Source organism: Gadus chalcogrammus, chromosome 12, assembly GCF_026213295.1.
Source record: "Gadus chalcogrammus isolate NIFS_2021 chromosome 12, NIFS_Gcha_1.0, whole genome shotgun sequence".
Classification (NCBI taxonomy): Eukaryota; Metazoa; Chordata; class Actinopteri; order Gadiformes; family Gadidae; genus Gadus; species Gadus chalcogrammus.
In genome coordinates this window covers 33,050,394-33,069,392 of record NC_079423.1, presented here as the reverse complement: position 1 = coordinate 33,069,392, position 18,999 = coordinate 33,050,394, and the positions used below count along the sequence as shown (strand labels likewise).

At 49.5% G+C, this 18,999-nt stretch overlaps 2 protein-coding genes across 4 annotated transcripts in view; both read right to left on the bottom strand.

The window, feature by feature from the left end:
- The window catches only part of si:ch73-61d6.3 (occludin), an 18,610-nt gene extending 5,249 nt beyond the window's left edge, over positions 1–13,361 (bottom strand). Inside the window, exons 1-7 of the mRNA XM_056603446.1 lie at positions 13,027–13,361; positions 10,064–10,675; positions 9,676–9,867; positions 8,321–8,488; positions 2,988–3,139; positions 819–1,043; positions 1–67 (exon numbers count right to left, since the gene is read on the bottom strand). The exon at positions 1–67 is cut by the window's left edge and continues 105 nt beyond it. Of these exons, the coding sequence (XP_056459421.1) occupies positions 1–67; positions 819–1,043; positions 2,988–3,139; positions 8,321–8,488; positions 9,676–9,867; positions 10,064–10,657 (1,398 nt within the window). The 5' untranslated portion in view covers positions 10,658–10,675; positions 13,027–13,361. The remainder of the gene's footprint in view (positions 68–818; positions 1,044–2,987; positions 3,140–8,320; positions 8,489–9,675; positions 9,868–10,063; positions 10,676–13,026) is intronic.
- A 174-nt stretch (positions 13,362–13,535) lies between these two features.
- Positions 13,536–18,999, bottom strand: part of csnk1g2b (casein kinase 1, gamma 2b) — a 37,027-nt gene continuing 31,563 nt past the window's right edge. For 2 of the 3 annotated variants that reach the window (XM_056603448.1, XM_056603450.1), the window contains exons 9-10: positions 17,825–17,931; positions 16,791–17,132 (exon numbers count right to left, since the gene is read on the bottom strand). In XM_056603448.1, the coding sequence (XP_056459423.1) occupies positions 17,078–17,132; positions 17,825–17,931 (162 nt within the window). In that variant the 3' untranslated portion in view covers positions 16,791–17,077. Of the gene's footprint in view, positions 17,133–17,824; positions 17,932–18,999 lie in introns of all 3 variants that reach the window. The other variant, XM_056603449.1, reaches the window with a different exon arrangement.

The following is an 18,999-nucleotide window of genomic DNA, read 5'->3' as shown; positions in this document are numbered from 1 at the left end:
GAGGTCAGAGTCAAACTCCCGCTTGTATTCGTGGCGTTGGGAGACTGATGTTATGACCGGGTAGACGCTGGGGATGGGAGGGAGAGAGAGAGAAGAAGGAGAGGGTAAACGACAAGGGGCAAGACAGGTTGAGTGGACAAGAGGGCATGTGATCCTAACCTGCTGTTTCAGCCAAAACAATATCTTATCAACACTGGCAAACCACAAGCAGTCGTGGCTTACTGCTTCAGTTAGTTAGTGAGGCTGTGCTAGTTTCTTAGAGAGAGCCCATGTTATACTGCATAGCTAACAGGATTAGTTATGCTGCTCCAATACTGTGTATGTGTGTGCGTGTGTGTGTGTGTGTGTGTGTGTGTGTGTGTGTGTGTGTGTGTGTGTGTGTGTGTGTGTGTGTGTGTGTGTGTGTGTGTGTGTGTGTGTGTGTGTGTGTGTGCGTGTGTGCGTGCCTGCGTGCGTGCGTGTGTATGTGAAAGAGGGGGAGAGACCACATGTCATTAGAAGGACCTGGGTATTGGGCCCCAGCTTTCAGTAAGCTTCACTGAGCTTTAACCATGGGGCTTAGCGGAGGGTGTTAGCAGCCTGACCCTCACCCTCACCCTCACCCACTCCCCCCCCTCACCTGTCCCACTCGCCCCTCCCCCCCGCCCACCTGTACCACTCCCCCCCCTCACCTGTCCCACTCCCCCCCTCACCTGTCCCACTCCCCCCTCCCCCCCGCCCACCGGTCCCCCCCCCCCCCTCACCTGTCCCACTCCCCACTCCCCCCCCCCTCACCTGCCCCCCTCCCCCCCGCCCACCTGTCCCCTCCCCCCCCTCACCTGTCCCACTCCTCCGGGTCCAGCTCGTTGGCCGTCTCCCCCCCCGTGGTGTACTCCGTCTCGTACTGGGACTCGTCCAGCTCGGGGTTCTGCCGACGCCTCTTCCCCCGGTGGGCGGACGGCCTGCGGACCCCCCCCCCGGTCTCCTCAGAGGGGCTGGAGCTGGTCCGGCCCCCGCCCCCCTGGGACAACGCCTCCGACGGGCGGCTGGGGCGCTCCGAGTACCTGGAGGACAGGGGGGGAGGGGGTTAGGGCTGCTCTGGGGGGTGGGGCTGCTCTGGGTGGGGGGGGGGGGGGGGGGGTCCTGGGGGGGTGGGGCTGCTCTGGGTTGGGGGGGGGGGGGGAGCTGTTCTGGGGGTTAAGGTCCCTGCACTGGGCGGGTCCCTGGGGGACGAGGTGGGTTAAGGTCCCTGCACTGGGCGGGTCCCTGGGGGACGGGGACGGGGGGTTAAGGTCCCTGCACTGGGCGGGTCCCTGGGGGACGGGGGGGGTTAAGGTCCCTGCACTGGGCGGGTCCCTGGGGGACGAGGTGGGTTAAGGTCCCTGCACTGGGCGGGTCCCTGGGGGACGGGGGGGGGGGTTAAGGTCCCTGCACTGGGCGGGTCCCTGGGGGACGGGGGGGGTTAAGGTCCCTGCACTGGGCGGGTCCCTGGGGGACGGGGGGGGTTAAGGTCCCTGATCTGGGCCCACTCGGCCGTGGCTGGAGGACACACATTCCTTCTTCCTGTCAACAGCCTCTTAAAGTCAGACGCCGTCAGAGGCTCAGCCAACCTGGGCTCGCGTCCAACATGGTTCTGTGGGAAGGAACCATCCAGAACGACCAGTAGGTTTCACCATTGGCTGAAGAGCTCAACAACCAAAGAAGAAGTTATTCTATTTGAATCAGCTTGTGTACGTGACGGTGTTCAGAGTGAAAGGTTTTGCAAAAGCGAGAGAGAGAGAGAGAGAGAGAGAGAGAGAGAGGGTGAGAGAGAGCGAGAGAGAGAGAGAGAGAGAGAGAGAGAGAGAGAGAGAGAGAGAGAGAGAGAGAGAGAGAGAGAGAGAGAGAGAGAGAAAGAGAGCGAGGGCGAGAGAGAGAGAGATTAGTATCCTATAATGGTTATTAAAAGAAAGCAGAAGCGGTACTAAACCATTGGCAGTGTAACCCAGTGTTTGGTCTCATATGGAGGCGCCAGTGACCTACAGTCACACATACTGACTCTACAAGTCTACAAGACTGCTTCTTATTAAAATGGTAGCTGGCCTCTGGCAGTGGGACCACGACTACAAGAAGAGAGCAAGCAAATTCATATGGGTGTGTCGGAAGGATCTGTAGAGGAATTTCCACCACAGCCAGGGGATGGGTTAACCCTAACCCTTTGCAGGAAAGATACAGGATGGCTCACAGAAAGTAGCCTGCAAGTAAAGTTACTGGCAAGGTTAAGTGATGGACAAGCTACAAGGAGTGGGATCACAACGTCACAGGGTGACATGTTGATATTAACATAAAACATTTTAAGTAGTATGTTTAGATCCTGCTGTCAATCCCTGCAAATACTGTCTGACCAAGTTATATTTGTGGTTATTCTGGGCTCCGTGGATCATTATGTGTAATGTTTCAAGTGATTCTGTAGGTTGGACATCCTGCCATACAATAGTACCCAGGGAGCCAGCACTGCTGTCGACTACCCATTACAAACCACTTCATGAAGGTGTGTTGATGGTTATGGGTTAGTTATACACTACATTGTATATACATACTATATTGTAGAAATAGTAGTGTTGAAATCCTTGCGAGATTAGAAATCATAATCACTAAAACAATGTAACATTCTAAATGCTCATCGCTCATAATCAATACTCCTCTAAGTGACAGATGTTTTCATAATTGTCTAGTGTGTTATATTAACAAGTCCTCAAAAGGTCAAGTCCGTTTGAATCTTTCAGAGCGAGGGCATCAGAATGAACATTGACTGCTTTAGTGCCGAGGTGAAAGCAGTAAACGCCTGACCCGCCAATCCACCGTTAGTAAACAATCGCCCAGATCTTGCACGTAGCATTATTCCCATTCATGCAAAAATAGCTGGTTTGATGTCACTGTGTGGCAGAGCAAGTACGACCAACGGTTCAGCCTTTGTGGTAATAAGGTGGTGTTGTTTGTGTTGTTTGTGTTGTTTGTGTTGAACTCACTCGTTGACGTAGTCGTCCGTCGGCACAGAGGGTCTGAGGACTCTGTCCAGGCTGTAGGATGTAACACTGTTGGCAGAGTTGTTGAGCTGCCCCCCAGACTTCTCAGAGAGCACAAGGGTGGGGGCGTCCTGGCTCTTTTCCACGTTGTTCACCTGGAGCCCAGCCGGACAGAGACAGGGGACGGTCAGGGGGAATACAACCACAACAACAACAACAACAACAACAACAACAACAACAAAAACAACAACAGCAACAGGAGCCCAGCGGGACAGAGGGCACACGTCAGGGGAAATACAACCACAACAACAACAACAACAACAACAACAAGAGCCCAGCGGGACAGAGGGCACACGTCAGGGGAAATACAACCACAACAACAACAGGAGCCCAGCGGGACAGAGGGCACGCGTCAGGGGAACTACAACCACAACAACAACAACAACACCACAACAACAACAACAACAACTACAAGAGCCCAGCGGGACAGAGGGCACACGTCAGGGGAAATACAACCACAACAACAACAACAACACAACAACAACAACAACAACAGGAGCCCAGCAGGACAGAGGGCACGCGTCAGGGGAACTACAACCACAACAACAACAACAACAACAACAACAACAGGAGCCCAGCGGGACAGAGGGCACGCGTCAGGGGAACTACAACCACAACAACAACAACAACAACAACAACAACAGGAGCCCAGCGGGACAGAGGGCACGCGTCAGGGGAACTACAACCACAACAACAACAACAACAACAACAACAACAGGAGCCCAGCGGGACAGAGGGCATGCGTCAGGGGAACTACAACCACCACAACAACAACAACCACAACAACAACAGCAGCAGCAGCAGGAGCCCAGTGGGACACCCAGCCCACGTCAGGGGAAGCAGCAGCAGCAGCAGCGCTGTCTTTACAGCGGAGGAACTGACTCATTACCTGCCAGACAACCTCATTTCCTTCCCCTCTTTAAGGAATTTTTTTCTTTTACAGAATAATGACCCGAACACGGTTCAACTAACCAGGATGAAACAGGTCGACATATCATCTCTCAGGTTTCTAAAGTCCATCACACAAAGCCTTGGAATTGAGCTACATTCATTTTTGGCAGCAGTGTTTGTGGGAGATGAGAATGTTTTTTCTAAATGATAGCAGAAGAAAGAATGCTAATCCGGAGAGAGCATTCTTGCGTGTGATTGGTCTGCAAAGTCAAACACGGATTACCTGCTTGATTTGTCAGATTCTAGAAGCAAACTACTTTTTAAATTAAACACTAAACTATTAACTAGAAGGCAATCCGATTTTATAAGATTGCTTTGAATCAAAACAGCAAATTCCAACATACGTTTTCAATGTTATTTCCTATAACTTCTTCTGCACCTGTAATGGTGCACATAAAATATCTTTCTGGTTACATTACATCACATTTATTCAGCTGACGCTATAATCCAAAGTGATTTAAAGTAAGTGCATTCGACAAGATAACCAAGAAACCAAAAAGTTCAAGATTTATGTCAGTATAAATCAGGGTTAGGGACAAAGATCATTTATATTATAATTATTATTGCTACTATATATAAATAAATATTACTTTTTTTATTATTCTTGAAGCTGAAGGGAGTGGATGCTTATGAACAGCTAAACTAACACGCCCTTCCTGCGAAGGTAAAGGCTCCTCTGTGGTTCAACATGTTGCTCAGAATCAGCTTCCTGGCACTAATGACAGCTTCCTGTCCATAATGACAGCTTCCTGTCCATAGTGACGTGAGCAGGGAGGAAGGGGACGGGGAAAGAAGAGTGCCCCTGGGCCGGGCCACCAGGGGTCGGGTCAGCCCAGGGTCAACCCGGGGTCAACCCCTGGTCAACCCCAGGTTGACCCCAGGTCGACCCCTCGTTCACATTCTGCAGGATTGTGAACGTCAGCGCTGACGTTACGTTTGTAACGTCCGTAACGTCAGCGCTGACGACGATCACGACCCCGAGATACCGAGCCGACTCAGGGCTGATGACCAGGTGGGAGTTAGGGTTAGGTAACACAGGCTGAACTAACAGAGATGGTTATTTTGCGTCGGTGTTGCTGGGAGTAGTTCTCTCTTTCAGAACAGAGTGAGAACCGCGGTTGAAGTCCCCCAAGAATGTGAACAACACCCCTGCGGAGGGGGGGCATAGGGTCTGAGCCCCGCTGAGTCCGGCAGGTGGGGGGGGGGGGGGGGGGGGCGCTCTAGCAGACAGGCTGATCTGTACAGTAGCAGGGGCAGTAGAGAGAGGGAAATTATCTGGAAGATCCACAGCGAAAGACAAAAAAGTGTGAAAAACAAAAACAAAAAGCAAAGCAAACCTCCTGCACTTTGACACGCTCCGTCTTGGTAGTAGAACGCGTTTGTTGTTCTACTGTAGAATTTGAAACCCCCTCCGAGCCGACCGTGATGATGTCACCACAAGGACACAACACTCAGCTCAGTAATGAAAGAGAGCAGTGTGTGCGGTCATCGCTGGCCCAGAGACAACCGCAGCAGCCTGCCACTAACAAATCCTGATTCAAACCAATTTCTCAGAATGTCAGCCTCTTAGATAGGGGAGCTCCTGAATAGGTTAACAACTAAGGTCATCACAGTATGAACCTCCTCAGACCAGTGGTCACTTAAAGTCCTAAGGTCATCACAGTATGAACCTCCTCAGCCCAGTGGTCACTTAAAGCACTAAGGTCATCACAGTATGAACCTCCTCAGACCAGTGGTCACTTAAAGCCCTAAGGTCATCACAGTATGAACCTCCTCAGACCAGTGGTCACTTAAAGTCCTAAGGTCATCACAGTATGAACCTCCTCAGCCCAGTGGTCACTTAAAGCACTAAGGTCATCGCACTATGAACCTCCTCAGACCAGTGGTCACTTAAAGCCCTAAGGTCATCACAGTATGAACCTCCTCAGACCAGTGGTCACTTAAAGTCCTAAGGTCATCACAGTATGAACCTCCTCAGACCAGTGGTCACTTAAAGTCCTAAGGTCATCACAGTATGAACCTCCTCAGACCAGCGGTCACTTAAAGCCCTAAGGTCATCACAGTATGAACCTCCTCAGACCAGTGGTCACTTAAAGCCCTAAGGTCATCACAGTATGAACCTCCTCAGACCAGTGGTCACTTAAAGCCCTAAGGTCATCACAGTATGAACCTCGTCAGACCAGTGGTCACTTAAAGCACTAAGGTCATCACAGTATGAACCTCCTCAGACCAGTGGTCACTTAAAGCACTAAGGTCATCACAGTATGAACCTCCTCAGACCAGTGGTCACTTAAAGCACTAAGGTCATCCCACTATGAACCTCTTCAGACCAGCGGGCTGGCCCAGTGGCATGCCCTTGAACCAGCTCCAGTTGTAGCGCCGTGCCTCGGCTTTGGGCGGCAGGAGTTAGGGTTAGGGTCATCAGGGTCAGGGTTAGGGTTAGGGTCATCAGGGTTAGGGTTAGGGTTAGGGTTAGGGTCATCAGGGTTAGGGTTAGGGTTATCAGGTGTCGGAACGGGAGCACCCGGAGGAACCCGCTGCGGACACAAACATATAAAGTCAGAAAGGCCGGCGGGGAAAGCCAGGAGCCCGTTAGCCCAAGAGGCTCTTATACCTTCAGTTCATACTATGAGTCACTATTCAAGAAGAAGCCGTCTGGGAGACCATTGCTACGTCTGTCTCCATAATTACACACAACATGGATGGTGGTCAAAGGATTCAACCTTGGGTGTGGCTCATGATCCAGCTTGTTGCAGTCTGTTCCTGTGTCTGGTAGTCTGGTGTGCGTCCAGCCCCGTGAACACAGAGCCCCAGTAGGACTCTGCCCCCCCACCCCTACACCCTCATCCCTCTGCCGACAGCGGTATTGTAGTGGTGTTTGTTGTCTGTGGAAGGACAACCAGGAGATATGTCGCGCTATTCCAAGTGTCGTCTTGGGCACGACATGTTTTCAAAGAGACACAGCCAGCTGTTTCATTTCTTTCAGATTCCTCAATAATGTCTGGGTTGTTTCGTTCAAGTGGGAGACAAAAGTAGAAATTGTTCACTCTGTTTCATATTCAGTGTTCTGCTGACTTAATGCACGTCGACCAATAACCATTCAGGTGTATTCACACTTCACCTGGTTGATGTTTAAATAACCGCAAGGCGTTTCCCTAGAAACCACTGGCCTGCCAACAATCTGTTCTGCTGGTTAATGATCAGTCAGAGTGAAACCAGGTAGGAGCCTATGAACACACACCCACACACACACACACACACACACACACACACACACACACACACACACACACACACACACACACACACACACACACACACACAGACACACCCACACACACACACACACACACACACACACACACACACACACAGACACACCCACACACCGACACACACACAGCTGTAATCAGTAGGTCTGACCCTGAATCGCTAGCCCAGTCAAACACTGCGTTCAAACACAGCTTCACAGACAACAACACATAACCCAACTCTAACCCCAACCCTAAACCTAACCCAACAACACATAACCCAACCTCAACCCTTACCCATCAACACATAACCCAACCCAACAACATGCAGCGGGAGGATCTCTACTGCACCAAAGTTTACCATCCGTTTTTTACGTCAAATTTATCAACTAATAATATCCAAAGAAATTTGTTACTAACAATTTGGATCGTGCTGGTTAACTAGTGGTTAAAAAGTCACAGATAAGTTACAGGTGACCATAAAAAATAATAAAAAGAAACCTGTGTATGAGTAATATGTGCTTTATAAGATTAATGGCGTAGCTGCCGATGTGAAATAAAGAACATGATGGTGTGGATCAGTAGCACACAAGAGATTGACACAAGAAAATACGGTAGTAGGCCACACGCACGTACGCTGGTTTTATACATGTTCAATATTAGCTGTGGCATGTACATGATCTATGCTTGAATTGTAAATACATAAAAACTATGAAAGAATCGACTTTCAGCCCACTAAGACTTATGGACTTTCAGGTCATAAAGATAAACATGGGAACTCATGACTGAATGGAAGTGGAGAAAAACATTTCAAAGTCCAAATGAACCTTATTTGGCATCATGCATCTCTATTCCCTATACAACGTGAGAGTCAATGAGGAAGAAAATAATGGTGATCAAATGTTGAAAATGTAAATGGCCTACCAGTATTTGCTTGAAGATAAAACAAAACAATGAATAGAAAATAGTATTTAATGATGCGATGACCATCGTCGCTGCACCCCGGCCGTGTGTGTGACTGCTAGGTGAATTCATCACAAGCCCTTATGACTGTTCTGCTGTAACGTCTCTCACCCATTCCTCAACGTCCTGGCCCTCGGGGGCCACAGGCCCTGTGGGGGGGCGCTCCCAGTAGATGTTGGGTTTGCCGTAGCGCCAGATCTTTCCCCGTGTTCTGTATGCGTAGAAGGCAGCTACAGCCAAGGCGATGACCACCAGGAACCCAAACGCCATAGCAATGCCCTGGGAAAGAAAGACATTGTATCAGCAGGGATTCTGATAAGATGTTCTTTATTCAACACACATTGGCTATTTTGGGTAGGTTTTCAGTTGAAGGAGGAAGCCTGACTTCACGCTGATTCACCTCAGATGTATCTCTAGTAGTACAATTAATCAGGACAGAACAAAAACATGGTGTTAGAAGAAGATAACTCATATATTATCAGAGTACCATAGTGTCCCAGGGAAATGGAACGCAACATCTGCTCTATCAAATTGTCAAAGTGTGTCAGGACCGTAGATAAACTGCACCGAAGAACATGATTCACTTGACCAAAGATAAGGGAGAGCTTTTGGCCAGAGCCTCCACTTATTGACTTTCCTACCCTTCTTTTACGAGTGCCCCTCGGAACATAGTTACAGGGGATGGTGGTCTAGACTTCCCTGTGAAGTGGGACAACCATCAGGACCTTGCTACGCCAGCAGTAGTCTTCTGTGGAGTTTACGTAGGTTTGTCGCCAGTCTTTTTAAATCACACAATACCGTCTTCATCTGTAGTGATTTCTGTTGTGTGAACCTTAGCCATCTTTTGGCAGTTGTCAGCAGCAGATCAGCAAATTGCCTCCCTACTATGGCAACAGTGGTATTAACACAATGACATTAATCAGATATAGAAAGGAAAGAATGAAGGCTCGCAAATCATTCACAACATTTACATTTCACGCTATCAATCGATTAAACAAGTCATTCTATAAAATAGAAGCGTCATAGGCAAAGGGATGCGTGGGGAAAGGCCATCAGCATACTAGTGTTGTTGTTATGCTTGTTATAAAGAAATGTTCTTTAATATATTAAGATGATCTTAAACTACTTTAATACAATGGTCATCATTATTATTTAGTCTTATTTTGTCATTTGTGGTTTTCTTTAGTTTGCATAGCGTAGTTCAGCGATGATTCAGCGATGATTCACAAGGCTTTCTATGAGATTTCTAATAACACTCGGTTTTGAGTGAGCCTCAGAAAACCTCAGTATGGAGGCCATGTACCCCTCCCACCTGGCCCTACCCCTCTATCCAAACTAGAATGGGGACACCCTACCCCTACGCGCAGGGCTAAGGGCTCTGGGCCGCTGACAGTCGGGATTGGGGCTTAGAACAAAATGTTTTTCAAAAGCATGAAACATGACGTGTGCAGAAGAAAGAGGCATACCTCTTGTGGGTCTACAAAGCAGTAGTGGTACAGGTACTGGTTGTAAATGGGAAAGCTGCCCACTCCTCCCATCTGAGAGTAGCTGGTCTGGTACAGGTTCTGACACATCATCAGCATGGGGTTGTACATCATGGAGGAGGAGCTCTGGGCCATGGGGTTCACCCCCACGATGTACACGATGTTGATGATGCCCTGTGGGGGGGAGCGGGTTAGTCGTTGGCTCAGATCTGAATCAGGGGTTCCTCCATAAACACACAAAGGGTTGAAGCTCCATAAACCTCAGACCCAGGACCCAGGACACCAGGACCCCAGGAGACCAGGACCCCAGGAGACCAGGAGACCAGGAGACCCAGGACCCCAGGAGACCAGGAGACCCAGGACCCCGTACCTGCAGTACAGCCAGGACGACGCTGCAGATCAGGATGGCCAGGTAGAAGCGGCGGCTCCGGAAGGTGGGGCTCTTGGAGAAGGTGGCGATGAAGAAGCCCAGGATGACGACAAAGTCGATGGCCGCCATGGCGATCATGGCGCCTTTGGCGGCGGAGGGCGTGGGGTAGGAGTTGTAGCCGCCGTATCCACCACTGCCGTAGCTCCCGCCGCCGTAGCCCCCCCCGTAGCCCCCCCCGTAGCCCCCTCCGTAGCCCCCGCCATAGCCTCCCCCGTAGCCCGACCCCACCCCGTAAGATCCCAGGCCGCCGCCGTACTGCATGTCCCACATCAGGGTGGACGCCACGCACGCAAAGATCCCCACGCACAGCACCACCACCACGCCCATCATGACCTTCACGATGCCGGGCGGCGACAGCCACCTGTAGAAGTGCTGGGGCGTGTCCTCGACGTAGTAGGACCCTGGAGGGGGCGGGTAGGGGTCATACTCGCTGCGGGGGGCCTGGAAGCTTCCGGCCGGCCCGTAGCCATTCTTGGAGGGCGGGGTGTAGGGGGGGCTGTAGACCGGGGGGCTGTCGTAGCGCTGGCCGAACATCACTGAGGTCACCAGAACCTGAAGGGAACAACCAGGAGTTAAAGAGGGAGATGCTCTCGAAAGAGATCGGTTTAAAGTGAAGCTCTGGTCAGAGCGGGGAACAGCTCTGTGCTGCTTACAGCCAGCTGGGTGTTGTCTCACAGATAAGAAAGGGTGTGGAGTTAAAGAGCTTCGTTAACACGAAACTTTCAAGTAAATGTTTGACTTATGGCAAGTGGTTGAAATTGATGGGCATGCCATATTGCCCTGCAGTGTACTGCTGCATTATTGGAATAAAGCCGGTTGCACACAAGGGCAAGGAAAGCGCTCAGTATTCAGGGTGTCAGGCAATAGAGCGACGGTTGATTCCCCACATGAGCAGAGAGCAGGAGCAGCTCCACACCCACCGAGGGGCTGACCTTAGCGCACAGCGCTCTGTGAAGCAGCAGAAGGCATAGCAGGCGGTGTGGAGACGGCCGTACCAGGATGCAACGAGAAGCCCGACAACAATAATGCCCTTCACACATCACAGGCAGCGGGAGTCTCCCTCAGACCCACATATTGTCCACACATTCACAGCTCACATCCTCTGGCTGATCATTGTTTTTGTTTTGATTTGTATGATTTTAAGCAGGAATTTGAGGCCATGCTGTTAATGTATTAACAATAGCCATTCTTCCTGGGGGTCATACCAGAAGAGAAAGAAAAAGAGAGACCGTTTTGGGGCGTGGAAAAAGGCAGAAATCAAAACAGCAAACTGTAAGGAGCAATAAGAGTTAATATCATCTTTCCTTAGACCTGAAGTACAACAATGTTACACAGCATGTATAATGTTCTGTAGACGTCTACTAATACTTACTGACGCCTTAAACCTTCTACAATCACATCTTTAGATACTTCTCCACCACTGAAGTCATCTTAGTGACATTCAAGACCTTTTCTTCACCAGTGCGCCAGACGCCATTTTGGACGGTATAAAAATGTCAGGGGCCCCCCGGGCCCGCCCACGGTGGACTGGGGGGGCTAATAACTCTCTTCTCCTTTAAGGCATTTGGCTCACTCTGCAGTGGGGTCTCGCCTCAGTGCTTCCCTCCTAGACCCCCCCCCCCCCTCATTCCTCGGTACTCTCCCCCAGGACGCCGCTGACTCCTGGCCCCATTGTCTCCAGAATGGGAGGGGTGGGGGGGAAGTCAAGGGGCTGGGTGCGAGATGGCTGTTGCCATAGAATCAGGTTGGGGAAAATGGGGCACTGTCCAGAGAGAGGATCAGACAAACGTACCTCTGTGAGGCTCCCTTCTGGGAACTAAGGGAGGGTGTGTGTGTGTGTGTGTGTGTGTGTGTGTGTGTGTGTGTGTGTGTGTGTGTGTGTGTGTGTGTGTGTGTGTGTGTGTGTGTGTGTGTGTGTTTGAGGGGGTGTGAGGGGGTGAGCACAGGTGGAAGATGTCTTAGCTATGAGTGTCAGGTATCTTGCGAAATGGGGAAGGCTTAATTTTTGGTGTTAGTTCTGATTCCAGTTCTCGTTCTTCTGTTCGGTGTGTGTGTGTGTGTGTGTGTGTGTGTGTGTGTGTGTGTGTGTGTGTGTGTGTGTGTGTGTGTGTGTGTGTGTGTGTGTGTGTCTTTAGGTAGGTGTACCAGGTGCGATGGAGCTACATAGCCTGCTACAGTGAATACAGCCAAATAAAGTGAGTTCTGCTGGACCATGATAACACAGAACACTGCTGCTTCTGTTGGCTGAAACCTTGTTTTCAGCCAGTGCCGTGGGTGCAGCCGTGGGTCAAACACCCACTGCTCCGTGGCCGCAGCGCAAGCACAGAGACTCTAGCAGCGGTTGTAGATCACAAGATTCCAACCCTGCGGTCACATGTCTCCCCCCTGTCAAAAACAACTGAACCCACGTTTAATTTGCTGGTGAAAACACTAGTGTGAATTTAACTGTACAAAACCTTTAATAGCATTGTTTTAAGTGTTAGAAATGTGGCAGCCTATGCCTCGATGAGATCATGCACACACAGTTTTAGGTAGAAAACAGCATTTCTTCTCAGACGCTTGTGTCAAAAGCATTAAAGGCCTTTTCAGGTGTAAATATCGTCTATCATGTCCTTGCCCTTGAAAATCAAAAATCATTATTGCCAATAGATAGTATCAGACGCCGATATGCTCTATAGCCTATAGCAGGGCTGATGTCAAATACAATTGATTCAGCTGAGGAAATCTGAGTAAGTATTTTGTGGTTATTTAAAGAGGGAATCAATAGATCAAAAAGACCTTACAGACCAATAAAAACACTGTTTACTTCTGCTGTGGGAAGACGCCGATGGATGCGTTCAAATTGACTTATATTACACAGACAATCTAAACAGCTTTATTTTAAACTGGTTCACAAGTCTTACCTGGTGGTCCGTGTTGAGAGGAAAATCGTGTGGTTCAAGTCCCGAGTAATCCCCCGCGAGGAGTAAACAGTACCAGCCTTTTTAAATAAGAATACCTTACTTTTGAGACTTTATTTTTTGTTTGCAAGAACGCTAAGAGCGCCTCGAAAATCAATTTGGAGTGTGTTCCGTGGTGTCGCCAACAGAGACTCCGCCGTCGCTCTGAAGCGCTCAGTTCTGCTCCGCGGGGGTCGGCGGACGGGACGTCCCACCAGGTCATAGAGACTGTGGACTGTCGATTAAAAAAAAGTACATTGACATTGTACGGCTCATTGGTGTATTAGTAGTCTTGTTAAAAAAAAAAATACTCCGAATATGCTGGATCTGAATAGTTATAAAATGTGTTGACCAGTCTTTTTGATGTGGTCCAGAAATACCGGGAAGTGCTACAGCGCCCCCGTCCGGAGGTGGAGGTTAGTTCTTTTTTCTTTTTTTTTTGGGGTACGGTTGGCATTGATGTTAAGAGACCATTTCTTGTGAGCAGAAGAGAGTAGAGAATATATAAAGATTAGAAAAGTTCCAACCATTTGAATACTTTTACAGGATACATTCAAATGTTTACAATAGGCGGATGATATTAGTTCCTTTTTATACATTACAATTATTTGGCGAAAAGATAAACCATACAGAATTCTTCAATGGTTCTGTCTAGAATTAGTCTTCAATAGCAGTACAATCGCATTAAATACGGTCTTGTTTATTGAAAATATAACCATTTGTTGTCATTCAAACAGAATTTATAGGACATAGTGTTGGGGTCATGATGTTTTCATCTTTTATTTCAGCCCATTCAGCCCGAGGTGTATAGGTTTAACCTCAACAAGGCAAGCTATCCATTTACACCAACACCAGTTTAGTTTAGTAAGGCCAAGTAAAGTGACGTCATGGATATTATGCATTATGAATCATAAATATATCAAAACAAAAGTTGAATGTGTGTGTGTGTGTGTGGTTCAAATGGTTCACGAAAAACTAAGCTGCGTTATACTGATTGGCCAGAGCAGCCAACCCCCCCGGTTATTATCAGCATGACGTCATGATAAAACCAAACACTGTCGGGACAGCCTTGTGGTCTGGGAGGACCCACCTGGGAGTCTGAGGACCTACCTGCTGGGATCCGGCTCCGACCCCATCCTGGTCATGTTGCTGTCGGCCCAGCTCATTGTGAGCAGATCTGCAATAGCCAATCAAAAACTTACTCTGAAATTGCCTCCCACCTGTTTGGCTTAAGTCAGTATACCCTTAGTCGAGTTTAAACTGTTACCTTCATGATGAATCCTTTTTTTTATTAAAACCTAGTCGTCGTTATGGTTAAAGGTGCTTTCGTTTTGAGTACTTTGATCACATTTTATATTTCATAGTAGGCTACCTATTTCATATAAATTATATAACTAGGCCTATGACTAACTGGGGCCATCTCAAATGTACCTTTCTAAACCAGGGAAATAGTTCTACCGAGTGAATCACACCAACGAGCTCCCGACGTGGATTTGTACAAAACAGAAAACAGCTAATTATTTGAATTATACTACCGTTGTCACACGGTGGTGCTATGGTCCAGGGAGTGAACGCGAGAGGCTCCTCGTGGAGATACTACTCCTCTTCATTTTAATACAGTCGAATGATAATTCCTTGAATCAATTTGGAACAAACAAAGACATGATGATGGAGAGATAATCGACTGACGGCAGATGGCCTCGGGAAGATGCAGTAGGCCTAAGCCTACGCAAATATGTGGCGTTATCCTTTAGAACGGATTATTAGAACAGATAAGTGGACTTAAAAAATGCAATATAAAGCTTAGTGTATTATCTTAGCACCCCCTCTTGAATGCAACTTCCAAATCACTTGACAAAAATACACCCTGAGAAAAGAGGAATTAGAGGGTGAAACCCATGGAGCTACAAAGGTGAAACCCCAGACTCCCATCCATCCTGACCTCGCCCGCGAGCATCGACAGATGTATTACCGCAGCCAGTCCAGAAACCGGAACCTTCCCGAACCTTCCCCGTGTTTCAATTGGGAATCATAAGTATCAATAAAAACAATGGCCTTATGCATCATTATCACTGCAAAGTCTACGCACTAGCGTCATAGATGTTGGTCAGGGGATACTGGAATGTGAAAAGTTCAAGTGTCAAGTTAATTATAATGTTCTCATAATTCCTAATTTATCACGAGTGACATTAGTAAAATAAGGGTGTCGAGGACCAGACGACCATGGCTAAAACTGTCAGTGTTCACTTCATGGAATGAATGATGTCCATAGACAACAATGAACGTCTTCTCAGGTCAAACAAATAATGACCCAATCTGAGCTTTATTTTTCTATTTGATCGTCTGCGCTCCGTTCCGTCATTTCCTGTTTTGGATTACTGCCACGACACTAGCGCCGCCCAGTGTTAAGGAGACATCGCATCTCACGCAAGCGCAGTACGTACACGCAACTGTGCAGTTGACATTAGTCTTCACGGTGTGTTTCCATAAAACCCTTCTGCTGATTGGGTCAGACGAGAGGCAGCAGAGCGGTCAGATAAAGGCAGTTGGCCGTTGGTTAGTGTCTGGCCGGTGTGTGCCTCTTAAACCCAGCTGCTGCTCACAGCAGGGTTCTGGCCCGGTCCCTTCCCCTGTCTGGCCCTCGTGGGGGCAGAAGGGACTGGCCCCTGGTTCCGTCCTGTGTCCGGCCCTCGGTGGGGGCGGGGCCCCCCGGTGGGGCCCTTCGGCCGTGGGCAGAGGGGACGACTCCCTGGTGTGCCGGGGAAGTGTGGCACGGCTTCACTTCGTAGCACCACGATGGACAGACACGTTTGGGGAATGAAGATAAAATTGCATTTCTGGACAACCACTTGAGCTTTAAACATTTTACTTGGAAAGGCACAAACTATGATTTCCTGGGAAATTATTCTCGATGTAGGAAATAAAAATCGAACGACATTATACTGTTCCATGTAAATTCACAACATTTGCGGCCATACGTACGTAAATCTGATATATATATCCAGGGTTAGATATAGATATAGATATATATGGATATATCTATAGCTATAGATACATAAATATATATGCCTTGCGAATGACTTCCTAGATCAGTCTTTATTAAGGTGTTTTCTTAATTGTTAATTTCAAACCTAAAATTTCACTGTACTTTTTCATTTTCTCCAAAAGTGCAATAATAGTAATAAGAGAGCTTAATATCAGACGCTCGCCGCCTTCCACAGTACCTGAGGCCAGTGACTGCTACAAAGACCACGCTGACGGACACAAAGAAAGCCAGTATGAGGAAGGAGAAAAAAAATGTAGAAATCCAGAACGCTACAACATAAAAGTAAGCTTGTTTTCAATCCAGGAGTCCGCTTTGAAAACTGAAGATTCAATTACAAAAAAAAAGAAAAAAAGAGAACATAAAGATCCTCGATGATTCTGCTTGATGGATGCGATGCGTCTCAGTGATGCAGACATTAGTGTCGTTCATGCGTCTGACGTTGATCTGCTGCTGGGGAGCGAGTTCTACAGGACCTCTCAGTGGCCCCGCTGAGCCATGTTCTGAATCTACAACCCTTCACCAGTAGATCCATAGTTCATATTCACGTCGGTCGGTATTCACACTTCATTGGTACAACTTTGCACTTTTTTTTTTATCCATAAGCCACCCCTGCAAATCCTCCCACCCCCACCCTCAGCCCCAGCCTCAGCCCCACCCCCACCCCCAGCCCCACCCACCAGCCTTCAGCACAGGAGTCTTCTCTCCATGGTAGAAAAAATGGAAAAGGAACCAGTGTGTGGAAGTCAGTAGAACCACAACACTCCCCCCGCACCCTGAGGGGGGGTGAGCCAGAGAGGGGTGGGGGGGGGCGTGTAGCAGGGAGGGTGGGAGGGAGAGAGGGAGACGTGGGGGAGGGCGCTGCCGTGTCCTCCTCTTTGCTGCTGCTTCCGTTGTCAAAGTGGACAGTGAATGTTTCAAGTTCCTCTGGGGTCTCCCCCCTCTCCCCCCCGCCCTCACCCCTCCCCTGGCTCACTTGTGCCTCTGGAGGGCTTTCCTCTTTCTTCTTTTGAAGAAACAACAGCACCTGTGGGGGAGACGGAAGGCTTTAGGTCCACCCAGGGACACACACACCTTGGTTCACCCACCAGGGGGTCCACCAGGGGGTCCACCCTGGGGGACCACCCTGGGGGTCCACCAGGGGGTCCACCCTGGGGGACCACCCTGGGGGTCCACCAGGGGGGGCCGATGGCCGGTCAGAATCTGAGCTAAACCCAGAAGTACTCTGAGATAAGTGCATTGTTCATTTTGATATTCTAACTTATTCAATACAAATAAAGAAACATGAATCAAGCCTAATATGTGTGGATAAATGTGTTCTAAAGAATGTACGAGTTAAATGAGTTCATCTTAAACTCATCAAATGACTTCAGGAGGAAGAGGAAGAGGAAGAGGAGCCTGTATCGATATGAAGCTGTGTGAGCACCACCCCCCTCCTCCACCCACCCCCTCCACCACCACCACCACCCCCCTCCTCCAACCCCCTCCTCCCCCCCCCACCACCACCACCCCCCTCCTCCACCCACCCCCCTCCTCCTCCACCGCCCTCCACCTCCCCCACCGCCCTCCACCCCCACCCTCCTCCACCCACCCCTCCCCCTCCTCCCTCCCCCTCCCTCTCCTCCACCACCACCCCCCCTCCCCCTCCTCCCTCCCCCTCTCCTCCTCCTCCCTCCCCCTCCTCTGCTCTGCATGGCGTAAGCCCCGCCCTCCTCTCACTTGGTTTCGTCGGCGACCTCCACCTCGGTGGGGGCGGTGATGGGGGCGTTGGAGTGCACGGCGCCGGGGTCGTCCGTGTTCAGCTCCCCGTTGGTGGAGCTCATCACCTGGGGAGGGACAGGGGGAGGAGACTCTGCTTAAGCACCTCCTCCTCCCGACAGGGGAGGGGGCGGGGCTTACGCACCAGCTCCTCCCAGCGGGGAGGGGGCGGGGTTAGGGTTCCATGTTATTCTACCACTAGGACCTTCAACCATTACAAAACATCTAGAAGTAACTAAAGGATTCTGAGTCATTGATTTTAACTGCTAAGATGTTTTGATCCATAACCAACAATGAGGGATCAATTAAGGATGTAGTTCTAAGAAAAAACACTAGGTGGCACATATACCCAATTCATTTCTAAAGCATCTAGGAAAAATGATGGCACAATGGAAAACTGTTGACTACATTGCACCAACATCTCATGAATAAATATAAATATATCAAACTAAAAAAACAAATTCTATTGGATTTTTTACGATAAAGTAATCTGAACCAAGTCATGTAGCCGAACACTGAGGAGATCATTAGCTTTAACTCTTTTGAATGAAGTGCCTTGATTCAACAGAACTGTACTGCAAAGACCCCACGTCTCTAAACCCAGTGGATCACCAGGGGTTCTCAGTACGGGGGGTAGATCACCAGGTGCTCTCACTACGGGGGTGGATCACCAGGTGCTCTCACTACGGGGGGGTAGATCACTAGGTGTTCTCACTACGGGGGTGGATCACCACAGTGGGTCACCAGGGGTTCTCAGTACGGGGGGTAGATCACCAGGTGCTCTCACTACGGGGGTGGATCACCAGGTGCTCTCACTACGGGGGGGTAGATCACTAGGTGTTCTCACTACGGGGGTGGATCACCACAGTGGGTCACCAGGGGTTCTCACTACGGGGGGTAGATCACCAGGTGCTCTCACTACGGGGGGTAGATCACCAGGTGCTCGCACTACGGGGGGTAGATCACCAGGTGCTCTCACTACGGGGGGTGGATCACCAGGGGTTCTCAGTACGGGGGGTGGGTCACCACAGTGGATCATTAGGTGTTCTCACTACGGGGGTGGATCACCACAGTGGGTCACCAGGGGTTCTCACTACGGGGGTGGATCACCACAGTGGGTCACCAGGGGTTCTCAC